The following is a 17,844-nucleotide window of genomic DNA, read 5'->3' on the forward strand; positions in this document are numbered from 1 at the left end:
TGCACAGCAACTACACTTTCTTGCCGTCGTTGCTGTTGTCGCTGCGCACTTTGCGTGTGTCGTCGCCGCCTCGTGAACAATGATGCAGCATGCGAAGCAAAGTTGGCGAAGTTATGAGGTGAAATTTGAGCTGCGTGCAGTGCAGTTGAATTTGCAGTACAGCATGGAAACGGAGCAGTAGGGAGGGAATTCGAAGTCAATGAGGAAATTATTCGGGACTGGCGCAAAGCCTCCAGTGTGCTCCACCAGCGTGTCGGAAGACGACAGTGATGTGCCAGTAGAACTCCAACCTGAAGTAGCTGCATTGTTTATAAGCGACTCGGAGGAGGATGACTTTGATGGCTTTGACTAAATGCCGTCGTGTAAGCTATTATTAGCATTGTTCATGCAATCGGAATAAAATACTTCTGAAAAGTATTGTCCAGACGTTCGAAGGTCCTTGCACGCGTGTCGAAACTGACTACCACGGGATGTATGCAGAGGCGACGGCCACTGCAAGCATGTATTTTCGTCACGCTTTCTCATGACCTGATCCTCAACGAGTTTTTAAATCGCTTATCTAATGAACAGGTGTGTCTTATGATGTGACTTGTATACCTTTTCCTCCCAGAAAATTACCATTTTGACGGAGGCCTGACTTATAGACTGGAAAATTTGGTATTAATTTTATGCCAACTTAAAGGGACACTAAAGGCAAATACTAAGTTGACGTGGACTATTTAAATACCATTCCAGACGCCTCACAACGCTTGATTCACGCCAAGAAAAGACTTAGTTCATGAGAAAATTGCATCTGAAGGGTCCGAATACCTTCACTGCAATTCAAATCTCCCGGTACCCAACCGGGGAGTAGTGACGTTGCATACGCCATCGTCACCCTTTGCTGCCGTCATTGAGTAAAACAGCGCATGACAGATGCCGGTATGCTTTTTGCAGAAAATGCAAATGTGTGCGGCCATGAAGAAACCGAACCAAGATGGAGCGGTAGATTCGCCACTGCAGCTGCTTTTGATTAAATGGCGTGGACCGCTCAGGTATCCCGTGACGTCGCATGAAAGTGGAATTCCCTACTACATGCACTTTGTGCAAGCTTTGCGATCCAGCAAAACCACTGCAGCACTACGCAATAACGAAACTACTGAAACGCGAAAGTGCAGACGGTGCAGAGCCGAGCGAAAACGAAACCTTTCGACCGCCCACGTCGTTGTCAAAGGTAAAGTCAATGAGTTATTTATAAAAATGAAATGAAATAGAACTGGACAAGTAGCATTTTCTTTAGTCTTATAATGCAATACAATGATGTTTTTATAACGAGTGGTTCAGTACTAGTGACAGAATATAAATGAGGAGTGCCTTTGTCATCGGGCAAGTACTTGAATGTCCCAGGGGAGCCTCTAATCGTGTCCTGCATTTACCTAAATTTCTCCATTACTAAGGCTTTGCTTGCGATAATCTCAACGCGTTAAAGATTCTCAAGCACTAATCTATCACTTTAGCTTGACTTACTATTTCCCTTTAGTGTCTCTTTAATGTTCGTTAAAATTATTTTTTTATCCTTGACCTTTCCTGCTGCCAGACTTGTGACCAGTCCAACAGAGTGGGTTGCTTCGTTACACTGGGGAACAATGAACCGACCATACAACAACCATTGCTTCTGCACCGCCTAAGCTGACTGGCTTTTGCAGTGGAGCTCTTTGCTGAGAACTCGAACTAAAAGAAAGCCCCTCTTTACAGCTACAATACAGTGTCGGCAGTCCCCCTACTTCACAGGAGGAAACCATTCCAATCGTTGGAATTGCACAGAAATACTATCCCACTTCTTTGTCTGTAGTACAAAATTATCTACAACAAATGTGCTTTTTCTTTGCTACTTGTCAGGTCACACAACACTTCCCGCAATCTGCACAATGATCTCAATTTTAACCACCTTTAATGCATTTTCTTTGCCATGTGTCCATATGCTAATGAAATGACCTACCCGAAGAACCAGTGAACACTAAAGATGCTATAATGTTTGGGGCACGGCCAGATACTCTGTTTTCCTAGCTATAGACATATTTGCTTGGCTAGGTGTTATTGTTTACACAGTTCCACCAACTATGTCATCTTTAATGTTTCATTTTCAGTATGCATCTTAGGAACTTTCCTACAACGAAAAGTTTCTTACTTCTTTTCTTTCCACTGCATAAACTTTCCAAAAGTTTCAAGTGCTTCTTGTCAGAAATATGTAATCCCGCATTCCCCATGCACAGACACACTATTCCGATGTCAGAGCCATCGAGATAGCTGTATGAATAAATTTAAATAAGTAAAAAGGAACTGCTACACTGTGTTGCAGAGATGTCTGTGATTGATGGGTAAGTCCTTTCTCAATAGTGTGGATCACCCTGTGCTTAAGTCGCCTTTTTTTATGACTTTACTATGGACACTGCTATTTTCTTTTTCGCTTGCAAGGCTTAAGCTAAAGGAACACTCAACATCTACTAGAATCCACTAAATGTTCTTTTAATCTGCTATGAACAATTTTACTGAGGAAAACGATGAAGTATAGTAAACGGGCACTTTTAAGGCCTATTATTGATGTGGTAGCAATGCTGCTAATACATAAAAAGGCACATCTAAGACATGTGTTCACATTGAAAGCAAACGGTTCACCGAGTACCTTTCAAAAATTCACTGGGCTTCAAATACAAAATGTACTGAAAGAATTGTATGAATATAGCGATTCCCATAGCAACAGCATATACTATCAAAGATAGGCATTAAAAATTATTATTGCCATTCTGCTAAAGCAGTAAGCAGATTCCTTTAACCCTTTCGCTGTCGGACCTTTCTGGCCGTGACGCACCCCCAGTGTCGGCTTGGTTTCAGGGAACGAGCATAACAGGGAATGAACATAGCAATTTATTTTTGATTATGATTGGTATACAAATAACATAGTCAATGCAATATGCACATTTCAATGTTCTGCAGCTGTTATTAGTAAACATCATCATCATCATCAGCCTGACTATAACATCCGTTCAACATCCGAATCTGACGATGCGGAACTCATCTCTTCGTCGCGTTAGACGCTGTCCGAGTCCAAATCCGAGCTCGGCTCGTATTCTGAATCGTAAGAGCCACCGCTCCAATGAACAGACGAAGGTCTCGCGCCGCTCAGCTATCCGAAAGTAACCGCGCGCAGGGAGGATGCGCTTTCAGTCGCCCGCGCAACGGAATGGGACGTTGTGTGATCAAGAAGAGGGAGATGGAAAAAGGCTAAAACAAAGTTCGAAGGGCTTTACGTTTACTGCTGGAAGTCGGAAGCGAGGGTGCGGCGAGAGAGCGAAAGCAGCAATCAAGTCACCCTTTTCGGAGAGGCAACGGCGACGCGTGCGCCTGAACTTGACGCGCCGTAGCAGACGCACCAACAGAAGAAAAATAAAAACCTTCAAGCCGGCGGAGATGGCAGAATAACCCTTGAACCCATAACCACGCGCGCGCAACGCATGATCCAGCGAACGCGGAGCCACCGCGCCACTCAGCAAAAAGAGAGGGGGGCGCGGCAGTCACACCGTACTCTTCAATACATGTACTAACACAGGTCGGGGCAAAAATACGAACTTGTAGGAAGAGTCAACAGATGGCGTGGCCAAGTCCGGGAGCGCCAGCTTTGCGCTCAGGCGCGAAATTTTGAACGCGCGATAGAGAATGTACCGGTATGTCCGTGACAGCGAAAGGGTTAAATACTCGCATAAATGTGCTTAAGATAAGGTAAGAGAACAGTCTTGCTGAATTCGCCAAAAACAATCTGCAGTCAGATAAAAGCTTATAATGTCTGCATCCTACACTTCCACGAGTGCAGTTGCTGCATCCAAAAGTTGAATGCACAACTCCTTGCTCTACATCAGAAATGCCACAAGGCAGCTGGTCCAATGTGCCGGGTAGTCTCACCTGAACTGCTCCTTCTAGCATTACCGAGTAGCTGCTCATCGTCGACCAGTGACAGGCACAGGGTCATAGTAAGAAGATTGAAGAAGTTGTAGTTGCCAGTGGCAATTATCATCATCTGCAGAAAAACCTGAAACACAAAACAGGGACCTGTGAGTATAGCACTAAGGACACCCTCTGATAAGCACAATTCGATACGCCTGGTCAGGCAGATGAATCAAAAGGCCCCAGAAGGAAAATATTAAGCCAAACTGGTAGATGACACTCTCCAAGCAGCAAAGGGGGGCAACTTTTACAGACTCGCCGCGGTATCTTAGTGGCTGTGGCGTTGTGCTGCTGATCATGAGGTCTTGGGTTTGATTCCCAACTGTGGTCGGCCGTGTTCTGATATGGATGGGCAAAATGGAAATGCACTCGTGTACTTAATCTAGGTGTATGTTAAAGAACCTCAGGTGGTCAAAATTAATTCTGGGCACACCATTATGGCGTGCCGCAATCAGATTGTGGTCTTGGCATGTAAGAATCCCCACAGAAGAGAATATAAGCCTTTTGTAGAGAACACTGTGAAAAATGATGCAAGGTAAAAAACAGAAAGCGAAGCCAGCACAAGCATGCTCCGCAAGCTTTCTGTGACACCATAGACAGTGACAAGGTTCTGGCCCAGGCTAGCTAGCTTTCTTTACTAAAGGATCACCAAAGACTGACAGTAAAATTAGTTTTGATGGGTAAAGTAGTAGGTCGTTCAAAAGTACATTCTCATTCGTTTGGCAGTAAAAAGTTATTATAGGAGAAAATGAATACCAAGCTTCCCTCTCGCCTATCTTGCATTGAAACACAGCATTGTTATGTTAGTATTACATCACAGATTTCAAAGTACTTCCTCGTGCTTGGGCCATTTTGGTGCAGACAAAGTAGTTGAAACTTGCTATTTGTTATTTGGTAATGAAGTCCCAGAGGGTGGAGCCCTCAGTCCAGAGCCCCATTTGCTGCTGATATCTGGCTAGCCCTGTCAATCAGGTATCGCTGGTCGTCCAAGGCTGTGCTGTAAAGAGCAGCTTCCCACTGGGATTGGGAGGTGTGGAGTATTGTAGGAACGCCAGGAGGTTTGGAGCATTCCTACGTACAATGGTAGAGGTCTGGGTGTTTTCCACAGAAAGGACATTTATCGGGACACTGGGTAGGGTAAAAAGTGTGGCGGAGAGCAAGGCTGGGGAATGTATTAGTTTGGAGCTGGTGCCAAGCGGGCTGCATCTGCACGGTTTAGTTTCCTATGTGGTGGAGGGAACGTTCTACGGGATAGTCTGTAGTGTTGTAGCATATGCCGTGTATGTAAGTGGCACCTTTTCCACCTTGTCTGGGTTGGACTGGCCTTCCGCTGGCGCCCGGAGAGTGAGGCTTCGGGCTGTTGCATGAACCCGCTCACTGCCAGGGACAGGACAGATGCATACCCAGGTAACCAAACTAGGTGAACTAGTGGGATATGTTGGTTCTTGTGTAGCAATTTATGAGCCATCGGGGAAATACAGCCTTTTGCGTAGTTTCAACATGCTTGCTGGGAATCTGTAAGAATATATGTTATCTTATCTGGGGGTTGAGCGCTGATGGCGAGAGCTATGGCCCATTCTTCTGCTTCCATGCAGTTGTCGGTTCGTATTGTGGCCGATAATACTGTTTCGCCTCTCCAGTCGGCCACCGCTACCACTTTAGCTGCAATGTCGATGTAGCGTGCGGCGTCTGTATAGAAGGTGTTGCGGCCATTACCGTAAGCTCGGTGCAGTGCCATTGCATGTGCAGCGTGCCTGCCTTTATGGTGTTCGGGGTGCATATTACGAGGTATGGGGGCCAATGTTTGGTGCAATTGACAGGGGCTCGAGCAGGGGCGAACTCTTATGTTGGATATCTAATTGTCTGAGTACGTGCCTTCAGGTCGATGTATGTTTCAGTCATTCGATCTGATTGACTTTCTGAGCTTTGATTAATTCGGCCAAGGTGTTGAGCAAACTAAGCTGTAATAGTTTGACTGGTGACATTCATTTCAACTTGGGTCGTGGGTGGGCCACGACAGTTATGCTCTCTGTGTGATTGTACAGGGTTTTCCTACAGTGCGCAAGTGGCATATTTGCTAGAAATCAACAAATAGAAGAAATTATTCTTGTTTCCAATTTGACATGTTGTGGTGCCATCTCTCTGCACCTCGAGGAAGTTTTAAAGGAGCACAACTCCCTGGTGAGTCACGATGCACGAGAGGGATACGACAAGTGACCCACTACTGGGTCATCATGGACAAGAATCAGGACTTCAAGAACTGCAGTCATAGTGGACTTGTTGACTGACTATACTCTGTTTCAGTAATTTTGTGCAGCACTGTGGAAGCTACAGGCTTCTTAGACCAATCAGGGGGGGCAAACACATCTTAAAGTGCCCTTCTACACCCTGTAGTCTCATAGGGCGAGCTGTGCAACACAGGCGGCAGCAGCATCTACTAAGACTGCAATTGCGCAGCGAGATTAGCTGTTGCGATAGAAGCTGTAAAAAAATTTGTTCCATATTTGCTCCGACACCAAAAAGGCGAGCACCTTCAAGACATTTCGAGATATAGAGGGGAAGGTGGGCTTAGAAGGAGCACTTGACCAGCGTGTTCTACGGAATGATGGCACCATCTCTTGATCCCTGCACTTGTACACGGTGTGCTCACTGACCTTCGCAATTGCATCCATATTCTTAATTAGAATTCGTGCACGTTAACAGAACTCCTTCCACGCTGTTTCACGCACATTCAACGCCAACTTGTTCGGTCCTTTCGTGTAAAAGAGCAGCTTGGAACGATACCTCACAAGCAAGTCTGCGGACGCCATTTTTGTGAATGACAAAGCACTACCCAAGAGGGAGTCCTGTGTGGCATTGTGGCTGTGCCACCAATACGTATGAATTTATCTACTGTCAAGTCAATTAATTGTTTGTACTTTTGAAATGCAAATTTATGTCTATATGGCAGCATTGCATTAATTTTTTTGTTCTCTGCATGTTTTCATTCGAACAAGTAGAGCACACTATTTTCAGTATCACAGAGCCTCAATAAATACTGTATTAAAGAATGAAGCAAAATCACAAAATAAACTGCCCTGCGACCTGCAGGGAAGTTCCAACTGAACGCATGCTGACAAGACCACTTGTCAGGGCCATTTAGTCATTCAACGGGTTTCAAACAGTGGCACTACATCTCGCTGCACAAGAATCTGTGCTCACGGGTTGCGTAGCCTTGGCTCTGCTGCACGTAACTACTGAAACAGAGTAAACCTATGAGCAGACGCTGCCAATATCCGTAATGTCACGGCAAGTCAACGCAGGAACTTCACGGAGTCATCACCATCAGTCTTTCATTCTCGGGTCTTTTCTTACTAACCAAGCCTTCTCTGATGGCATGAGTGCTACTTGGCTTTGCTACTGCAGAAGCATAATTTACTAATACAGAAAAACTGAATATTCCCCCTTTAGTCTTCTTTAGCGTACAGGAAAAAAAAAAGTCATCCACACAAACCCTGCATGGATTTAGTCTGTAGCTTTATGCTACAGATCGGGTGGATGAAAAATTTTCCCTTTCATAAATTTTCCTCCACCTTGTGGGCTTCTGCAGAACTGATTTGCCATGTTCAGAATCCCTTAACTTTGCGTTGTCGATTAATTCATCCTTGCTCTGCTATCTGCTAACTTCCTCATTAGCTCAGACGGTAGAGCGACCATTCTGGAGAGGCATTGGTGCCGGGTTAAATCCCCAGATGATGAATTTTGCTTTACCTGCGAAGCTTTCTTTCTGAGAAACCTGTATGGGTTTCTTTGTAGCTTTGTGCTACAAGTCGGGTGAATGACAATATTTCCCTTTAATAAATGTGCACACGTATGCAACAATCTGGGACATCACATAATGATGCCAGTTTTACCACAGCTTAGATACGAGATTCATTTCTGTTGCTGATAAATAATTTTCTGCCAAACGAAAGCAGGGAGAATTTCGAAAGTACAGTCTGCCAGCCCAGCGTAAGTCAGGATTTTCCGTTGGAGCCAATTCCTTCAACCTGCTTATTAACACATGTACGAAAATTATCAGGCACACAACTAAATGCACATTTCCTTTTGTCAATGTTGGCTTGAACATGTCAAAAAAGTAAGAAGAAACTGCACTGCACGCAGTTTTCAGAGTTGACAACAGCATGTTGATGCATACTACAGGACAGTTCTGTAAGTCATCAGGGTTGCAAGGCAAATAACATAGCATTTCAGAAATGTTCTTAGTACCTACTGAAGATGTAGTCAAAGATGAGCTACAGGCTTCAGAGACAGAAAAAGCGAGAAAAGGAACGGTACCCCAAGTAGTAACAACATATAAAAAATTCTCAACAATTCTATCACTTACATTTTACAGTGAAAAGATACAAAACAGCGCCTTTGCTACCAGAAGGCAAGCATAACACACAGATACATCATGGCAATTCCTTGCATACACCTGCTTGTGCATTGAAAGGCTACTACAGTTAAGTGCACCTTTCATGCCTTCATTTTATTTGCATCTGATGTGCCTGTGAGACAAGCTGATGAACTTCTTTCCCTATATTAATATTGCCTAATAGAGTATTCACAGTGGCGGTTTCTTTTTAATTTTTTTTCATTCATTCATTTTTTTAATTCTGAAAGTGCCCATGTACAGCCAAGGCCTTGCATATGGTGCAGTAAGATAACGCTAAACTGAAAGGGGGGAAAAAACACAGAAAAAGAAAGCCTTCTTGATTACTGCATGACAGTGAAGCATATACTATTGGCCAGAAGGTACGCACCTGGCTGTAGAAGCAGAATATCCTTAGAGGGCGCACCGGGACGAAGAACAGGAGTGGGATGGCTATTTCAATCACAAACGTGAAGACCACCCCAAGCTGGAGAATCCAGTCGGGAAGGTGGTGGAAGTACCATGCAATGGGTGTTGGTATGCACTGGCTTTGGAAATGGTGATTGAGCGCTGCACGGGAAGGAAATGGGTAATGAAAAAAAAAAAAAAAAAAAAAACGTTGAAGGCCATCAGAGTCCAAAGGAATTTAGCAGGCACGAAGACAACAGGGACAACAAAACTGCGCCTGGTTTGCACTGACACAGTGGTAGAAAGTATCTGAACTCTCTTCATGAGGTTAGACGATCATCTTAGAGAAAGAGGAACAAGTGAGGTGCAATCCTAAGAGTGCTCACTCATGGCGAAGTTGCTGAACATGACACACAGGCCCAGGGCAACGCAACCATTCTGCCCTAAGTGGTGCTCAATTTACGTTATCGCCAGTATCGACTGGTTGGGAATGGTGGATTATAAGAAAAAAAATTGAATCACGTGAAAGCAATGATAGCCTGCTGGAGTGGTGGCTTGGGTAAATTCGTGATGCATGATCTTCTATGTACAGTGCACAGAAAGACAATAATACACACACACACACACACAAAAAGAAGAGATCATGCACACAAACAGCATTGTGCGCACATGCCATTCTTTTGTGTCTCATCTTTGTGAGCACTGTAAGTACAAGAACAAAAGGAATCACAACATTATACAAGCCATAGTCTAACATAGTTGCTCTGCTCCATGTCTGGTGAAAAAAGTTCGCTCTTGGCTGGAAATTCTGAGGTGGTGCCAGGAGAACGTTATCCAAGAAAAAGGGTTTTGTTGTGCCCACAAAGTCTGATGGGATTTGCATGGCGCAGGCTTGTTTCGCAGGGCAGCTCACCCCTAAAGAAAGCCCAAGTACCGGGACGGGGGTGCCTGTGCCCATTTGAATAACTGGTGGGTAACCGGTGGTAGAGTGGTTTTGAAACTACATCCTCGTGCAGCTTAGGCAAACACTCAACCCTGCCACTACGGCTGCAGTAATGACATGCAAAGTTTTGCAGTGCTTATATTTATGCGAGTAATGAACTGAGTAATGCGGGGCATCACATGACCTTTAAAAGTAAGGAACTTAAAACTGGGGCATTCACGTGATTCAGACCAAGGTGTTGCAGGTCAGAATGTCATTGTTTAGATCCCTTACCACTGCCAACATTACTCGTTCTACGAATGCCAGAGTGCATAGTCAGGGCTAAGGAACAAGGGATGGGATCAATAGACATAACAAGCACTGGACATCAAATGAAACTTTACTGCCCACCATTTCCAAGCTTTACCCAAATCTTCAGACCTGTACAACCCTCGATTCACAATACTTATCCATGGCTGCCTATATCACACAACACTTACAAGAACGTATCGCACAGAGACTTCTAAACAAGAAGTTATCCTGAATTAGAAACTACCACTGATTAAGTGGCTATGCACGTTTCACCTGCTTTACTTCACAAGAATTCCGATAGTATTTGCATACAGTTCTATGCAAGAAACCTGGGCAGAATATTACAACTCTGATACTCAGGCGTGCATGAGCACAGGTGACAACGCTCTGCCAAATCCCTTCCCCCAGTAAGTGCCTGAACTGCTGTGTGGTGCTTGCATAACCTTGCATAACGCAACGTCCCATCTGTCCAACCTTTAGTAATTTACTGTAGGATAATACTATCCTTCTACGTTAATAGCGTTCACTGAACAAGCTTCATTGTGCACTTTTTGCTGCAAGTGTTTTCAATCTTATTCCTGTTAATTACATAACACATACCAGAAAAAAAAAAGTGGCTGTTGTGACACTGATGTTATCTTTATATCCCCACAAAGCCTCTTTTGCTGAAATACAGCACGCATTGCATTTCCCAAGAGCTGAGGACCAAAGATAATTTCATGGGTTAACTCCAGGGATAATTTTTATGGGTTCATCATCAGGACAGTTGGTGTGGCAAACGGAGCATGGTGGCAGAGCTGACATAGAGCACACAAGAAAGCATGAGTGAGGGCCAACATTTATAGGACTTGATTCGCATGTTACTGCAATGAACTCCACAATTACTGTAAAGAAGGTTGTGTTCCTTCAGATACCTCGAAGCCTTAAGGAGGTATGGTAGGATAAATTGTACGTGTTAGTTTGAACGTAACATTTTAGAAACGGCTGCAGATATTCGCATCAAACTTCACACGCTTACAAAAAATGCTCTTGGGTACAACAAGAGACGCTTTGTTTGTGCCTAGATGGTTTGCCTTTCCTGTGGCCCACTCTTAAAATTTCAGGTGAGCTTAATTATTTGATGTACCTTTTCTCTGCAACCTCTCAGAGGAATGTGATGATATTACACTGTGTTATTCTAAATACCCATAGGCTATATCTGAACTAAAGAGATATCATATCCACTTTGGAGTTCGCACTAAAAAAAAAATATATGTATCTCTGCTCGCACAAAGTCATTTCTTGCAGTGTAAATTTTTTTGTGTTATCATTCAGATCATCAGAGATTTTTTTAGTTCAGAATATTTATGACCGGTTGTAGTACATGTGTACAACGTTTCACTGGAATGAGATGAATACTTTCTGAGAAAGGGTACACTGAATTTGAAAAATTCATAAAGTATGCAATTTGAAAAAGATGAAGTTTTATGTTCGAATACTGCTTGTGGATGCTATAAATTCCCCAGGAGAATACATAACAATGCTGACTTTCTTGCGGGTGTCTCCAAAACACTTCTTAGTGTTCCTTTTTATCCATCGTCCTTCCTTGCCCGTAGCAGAGTCAAACAATTCTTCGCACTCAACACGCTCTTTGTCCATCCTGTTGAGGGCAATATTACAAAACAGACCTGGAACGGACCAAGGGCCTCCAGAACAGCTTCTCGTGCAGAATTACCATCATTGTAGTAGGCTACGGCATTGTTACTTGCTGTCTTCAATGTGTAAGCAGTGACAAAGTTTTCTTAGGGCAGCGGCACCAGATGAGTTGGTTGAGCGACTCATCGGTGCTCTGTTCTCGTCCATGAATGCATTTGCTCAGAAGACCAATTACTTTTGAAAGGTCTCTTTCTTCTCCATTTGCTGGACGATCGTGCCATCTTCTGGGCAAGTAAAAAGTTTGAAACTCGAAACAGAGGCGACCACGACCACGTAAGCAAAAGCAAGAGTTTGACGTGTGGGGATGCGCGGCTTTCCTGCACGGCTTGCGTGGCCTGGCGCCCGCGGCGGTCGGAGTGGTTGAGGCGCAGTACGAGAGATGGCGCGAGTGTTGCGCTGCTAATGCCGCCGACAGGCGGGGTTACTTGGGCGCCGAAGGACAAGGCGCTCTCTCTTTGGTTCGAGACAGCAAGCAGTGCGGACGTGCCGTGCCGCGCGTGCGCCGATCCATGCTTCTGCGAGACCGTCTCGCGTGGCCGCCTTGGAACGCGCCACCGTTTGCGTGACCGTACACGCGAACCACTAGGTGTTGGGATCCAGCATGGGGCAAACATATTCGCTCGCTATCCGGTCGCGGTGAGTTGGACTTCTAGATTTGTCGCGCGCCCATCGGCATGTTTTGTGGATAGCAACTTGGCTAGCTGGCACTGATCTATGAAAGGTGCAATAAATGCCCTTGTGATTGTTTGCACTACTGTGTTGTCGTTCCTTTGTCCCAAGAGTATGGGAGGAGAACCCCACAGACGTAATAGTTCTTTTCTACAAAGGGCTATTACGTCAAACTCTTGCTTCAAGTTGTAAACAAATTCGACTTTGCCCTGCCATCTGCTAGCTGCCTGGTTAGCTCAGATAGTAGAGCAGCTGTCCCAGAAAAGTGGTGGTCCCGGGTTCGAGCCCCGGACCAGGACGAATTTTTCATCAACTGCTAGGCTTTTCTTTTGAGGAAACCATATGGGATTCCTTTGTGGCAATTGCTATGATTGGGTGGATGTCTGATTTTCTTTTAATTAATATATGATTTTTTAGTACAAATCATTTACTTACCATGCACACAAAAGAAAAAAAAAGAAAACCCGCGTAACGAAGAAAACTGCGAATGACAACGATAAACAAACCAGCCTCTGCCCGCCATTTTTAAACGCCAGGGCGCGCGGCACACTTCGGCGCGACATTTGCACCGCCTTGAGCAGGCGCTCGAGGTCGCGGGTCCGCAGGTTTGTTTCTGATAGTGCAGTCAATTTTTCTGTGCCAAAATGGCAAATTAGATTTTTTGGGGTGTTTACGCTACCATACTTCCTTAAACATTTCACTTCAGTTTAACCTAATATTTTCCATTTGGTGTGCAATGTTCCCGAATTGAAATGCATCAATTTAGGACTAATGTGCATATTCTTGTTTTTAAGGTCTGTAGTTTGTGCGATATCCGATAAATTTTGACCCATACACTAAGATCAGAGTCTGCATCATCATTAGCGACCAGATTCATAGTGACATGACAAGTTACTATTGAGTAACATATCGAATGTTTTACTCAAAAGTTTCTCTGTCGCATTTCATTCTGCACACCTTTACACCAGCAGCAGCGAGTGGCAATGCTCACCTGTGAGTCCCCACCAGGTAGGACAACCGCTGGTGAGCTTGACCACCCCGGAAGCAAACATGAATCGGAACAGGAGCCATCGTACGAGCCATAGGCTGACCTCATCATGCGGCCGGTGTGGCAGACGCCAGCTCGAGTTCAGCCCTAGTGTCCGGTGGACAATGCCTAGTGGCGCCACCAGTATGCACAGGAAACCAGCTTCCAGCAGCAGGATGTCCCTGAGAAAAATAATTTCTTTTGCAGGCTGTCAGTGTTTACGCGAAGACTATGCCGAAAACCTGCACATTGGAGCTATTTGGTCATACCACTTGTAAACCTCAATGACAGAGTCAATATTAAAGAAACTGGCATGCTGACGGACCCAAACTTTTACAAATCTCTAAGAACACTGGCACCACCTGTTCTGGACAAATGAGCAAGCCAGTGGAATAAAATTACGATGCTATGAAAAAAACCTCTCCATTCCTCGCCGGCAGGAAAAAAATAACTGCTAACTTCTGAGAAATCAGCCACAGCAGAGGGCAGCTAGAACTCAGAAAAATTCCACATTAAAATGACCTTTTTATCACAAGCTTTTAACAGAGTATAAAAACAGCTGAAGAAGAGAAATATGACTTCTCATTCTAAAAGATCTAAAGGCCTTATTTATAAGTTATATTTTTCTTACTCTCATTGACAAGGGTGTTGTCAAAAATTTAGGTAGATGGGCTTTTACGGTCTTCAGATACAGCTGAATAGATAAGTGAACAGGCCACCAGCTTATTGACAGTCAGTAGAAAATGTGATGGTCAAAGAGGGGACATTGCAGTAGAGCCGTGGGCAACAGCTTTCATCATTTTCAAAGATAAACTAGAAATAAGCTAAAATAATCTGGTGTAACACAAAGCTAGGTGTTAGCGACACTATGTGTCAAGCGTGTAATAATATTGTTGCGACTAGTTTTCGAGAAAACGGGATACTTTATGAGAGATGTACTGCTGCAATGTCACTGACGACGAAAAACGAATGTCGTGTACACTTCTAATGTCACCAGGTGACGTGGCAGACCAAGATGTAAAGTGAAAGGGAGGAACTACTACGCGATATTAAACCTGTATCTATGTATGTGATCCATATGCTTACGAAAACAAGAGATACTTTTATCTGAACGAACTAGAGAAACGAGCTCTCTGTCCCTGCATATGGAGGTTCTGATGTGAGCATGTGCAACATGATAAAGCAAGTACTTTTGCAGAATATTAATGGATCAGTTGACAGTAAGATGTTACCGATGTTACTAAAAAAGTTGTGTTGCTTCGATTTTGTTCGGTCCAAATAGAGTTGGGTTCGTAGCTGCTTCAGGTAGCGTAACAACACAAGGACAAAGAAGGAGGAAAGTGGCAGCAGAGTGCACAGATATGGTGCATTCACAGGTACAGTGCAAAGAAGGCTATGTAGTGTGAGGTCAACGGATGTCGATTTTTCAGGCCCAAAACACTACGCACCACACCGTGATAGAGAGCATGGACGAAGGCACTCGCAAGAGCCAAGTGAGACTAAACCACTGGGGCATGTATTCTCAGCAGGGGCAGACTGGGCAGCATAGGCAGAGCATGAGCAGCAAAGTGCCGCATTTAACTCATAGCAGGACTGTGCAGTGTTTGCCCATAGCAATGGAGCAATCAACACTGCAGTTTAGAACTTAGGTAGGGGGCAGTCCAAGGGGTAGTCAAATGCAAGGGAATCGAGGCCTATTCCAGTGATGCATATTTGTGAATGGTGCACAAGACAAAGGACTATTGAAAATAATGGTCACATAGCTGCGACACATAGGACATTCATCCCTTGTCTTTCGTGCCATTCGCAAATATGTGTCAGTGCTGACTCGCCCAGTTCTCGATATTGTTCCAGTGATGCACACTCATGCTATCACACAGGCTCAAGCGTGGGTGGGAAATGTATTGTTTGTGCAAAAAAGTATGGTTCCACAGTGTGTCCATACCGTGCCCTCTGCATGCCTGCTGAAATGGCAGTTCCCAGAGAGAGGTGTTAGCAAATGACTGTCCCCACGCATGAAAATGAGATGGAGGTGTGAGAGGGCCCCTCAAATGCCACAGGTTTCACATACTGCTGCTAATAATGAAGTATGGCTGTGTGACCATCCAAGTCGCCATGCAAGGTAATAATGACACCAACACCAAAAGCTCCACCAAGGACAATGCATAACTGATGCTGCTTCAGGATGAAGTGACAGCAATTTCAGGCTGAAGAGACAGGGAGAAAAAGTGAAATGTGGGATTTAACATTATGAATTTGTACAATGGGCTATGAGGGTGCCGTGCTGGAGGACTCCGGGTTAATTTTGACCACTTGGTGCTCCTTAACCTGTACCTAATGCACAGTACACACAGTACACACACATAGTACACAAGAGCGTTGCTGCATTCTGCCTCCACTGCAATGTGGCTGCTGCAGCCGGGTATAAAGTACACATTTTCTGCTGAACCTGACAGTGACAGTAAACTACCATTGATGATAACCTGTTACTCATGCATGTATGCCAGCTGTGCCACCAATTCTAATTTTATTAACCAGAGTATGCAAACATCATTGACTTCGAAACAACTGAAGTGCAGTTGACTTCTGTTAATTAAACTCCGGTTACTTTGATTTTTCGGTTAATTCGATCCCGACCAACGGTCTTGGCTGGCGCCCAGGCATCTCTGCGAGCCCAAACTTTCATTATTTCAATTCTAAGATTGTCCATTGTTGGATAATTCGAATGTGATCAGTCAGCATGCACGTGCCTAACCCCTATGGTGACACCAATAGCAGCTCCTTTTTAGTGGCAGTATCTGTCTCGGCAGAGCTTAGGGGACAGTTAATGCACTGAACACACAACAAGAATCTCCTGTCGAAAACGCCCATTTTTGGCACGCCCTAGGAACAACTTCAATAAATAACCGTAGCTCCCAATGCCTGATTAGAGTATTTAACTTATTCTAGCATGCAGCTTTCTTTCTTTTTTCACGAAAACTGCGCCGATGATTGCCTTCCCGGTGCCACTGGACACGATACTAAAACCATCTTCGCGGCGTTTGTGTGCTTTACCATATAACAGAGATGTATTGCAAGGAACCTGACTTTAAAAAAATTGTGTGGCAGAGCTGACTTTAGGAAACTGGTCACCATTGTGCAACACATATTTGACTCTTGCCCCTTTACCTTGCTAAAAGATCAGGTGCATATTACATATCTACTTTGGATAGGAGATATGTCATTTCCACGTTTGTTTTCTAGTCTGGACACACACAAAGTGAACGGTTGTTTGATTCGAGGGCATGTTAGAAATTGGAAAATACTATTGCCAATTTAATAATCAGTTGTGTGTCTTGGCATTGTTTCTGCATTTTTTTTTATTTGACCCGCTGGATAATTTGATCAAGAGCGTCAGTTCTGTCAGGGTCGAATTAATGGAAATTGACTGTATTTCTTTTAATTATCTTGTATCTGTCCTTTTTGTTTTTGTAAGCAACATTTCTGATTTCATATGTGCCATGACAAACTACTGAATAAAAGTAATAAATTCTTACACCATCATGTCACAATATAGTATTTAATTGGTCTTAATTTCAAAAATTATGCTTAGTGTAAGAAAGTTCTGCGGTATGATTGCAAAATTCTGGTGCCTGGTGTAAGGCAACATGCTGAGGCAAAGTTTGTGCACATGCAAACCTGGCAACCAACTCATGTGAATCTAACATTAAGTGGTGGTAATCACTCAGTCAAGGCATTGGTAGACAATACCTTTGTTCTCGTAAGTAAAAGCCTCATCACAGCAGCACAGTAAGAATGACAGTAAACATTCATCACGGGACACACCTAGCAGAACATATAAACGATGGGGTGTACGTTTACAAACCTACAAAGGCACGATGGAAATAATGCTCAATAAATATCAGGAGCCAATGTCACAACATCCTGTGCACTACAGCATGTGGAGCTTCTGTGCGAGTACAACTTAGTCTCAGAACGATGGCACGATGACCCTTTATGCCACACTTGGCTTTTGAGATGACTCCGGAGAGTGTACTTAGAACCAGCGGTACAAACCAAATAGCACCTTGCGTGGTTAACACAGTTTACTTTTCTTTTCCAGTGCTTCCAAGGGCTGAGGTGCACACTATGTAGTGTTCAAAAACAATAGTGAAAAGTGGTGATATGTACTACTTCCAATGGGTGATCATCAAAACAGATATTGAAATCCGTGAGGCCCATTATTGTGAATGTTGGAACAGCTGACTTTTCAGCACACAAGCTCATGACCTGTTCCCGTAGGATATCATTCACTTTGTTAAGACTGTCTTGAAAGGCTTCATATACAATTTACTGGTAAGTAAAATGGCGTAGCTGGAAGCATGCTGCTTCCAACTTCACCAGTTATACCTGAGTCAATCCTACCTAGACTGGCCACACCTTTTAACACTTTGATATTGT

General features: G+C 44.1%; 1 protein-coding gene across 1 annotated transcript in view; it reads right to left on the reverse strand.

Moving 5' to 3' along the window:
• Positions 1-17,844, reverse strand: part of LOC126537605 (lipase maturation factor 2-like) — a 64,241-nt gene that overhangs the window by 34,470 nt on the left and 11,927 nt on the right. Inside the window, exons 5-7 of the mRNA XM_050184754.2 lie at positions 13,369-13,586; positions 8,763-8,941; positions 3,937-4,063 (exon numbers count right to left, since the gene is read on the reverse strand). Coding sequence (XP_050040711.1) covers positions 3,937-4,063; positions 8,763-8,941; positions 13,369-13,586 — 524 coding nt within the window. The remainder of the gene's footprint in view (positions 1-3,936; positions 4,064-8,762; positions 8,942-13,368; positions 13,587-17,844) is intronic.

The sequence above is a fragment of the Dermacentor andersoni genome, chromosome 4, assembly GCF_023375885.2.
Source record: "Dermacentor andersoni chromosome 4, qqDerAnde1_hic_scaffold, whole genome shotgun sequence".
NCBI lineage: Eukaryota > Metazoa > Arthropoda > Arachnida > Ixodida > Ixodidae > Dermacentor > Dermacentor andersoni.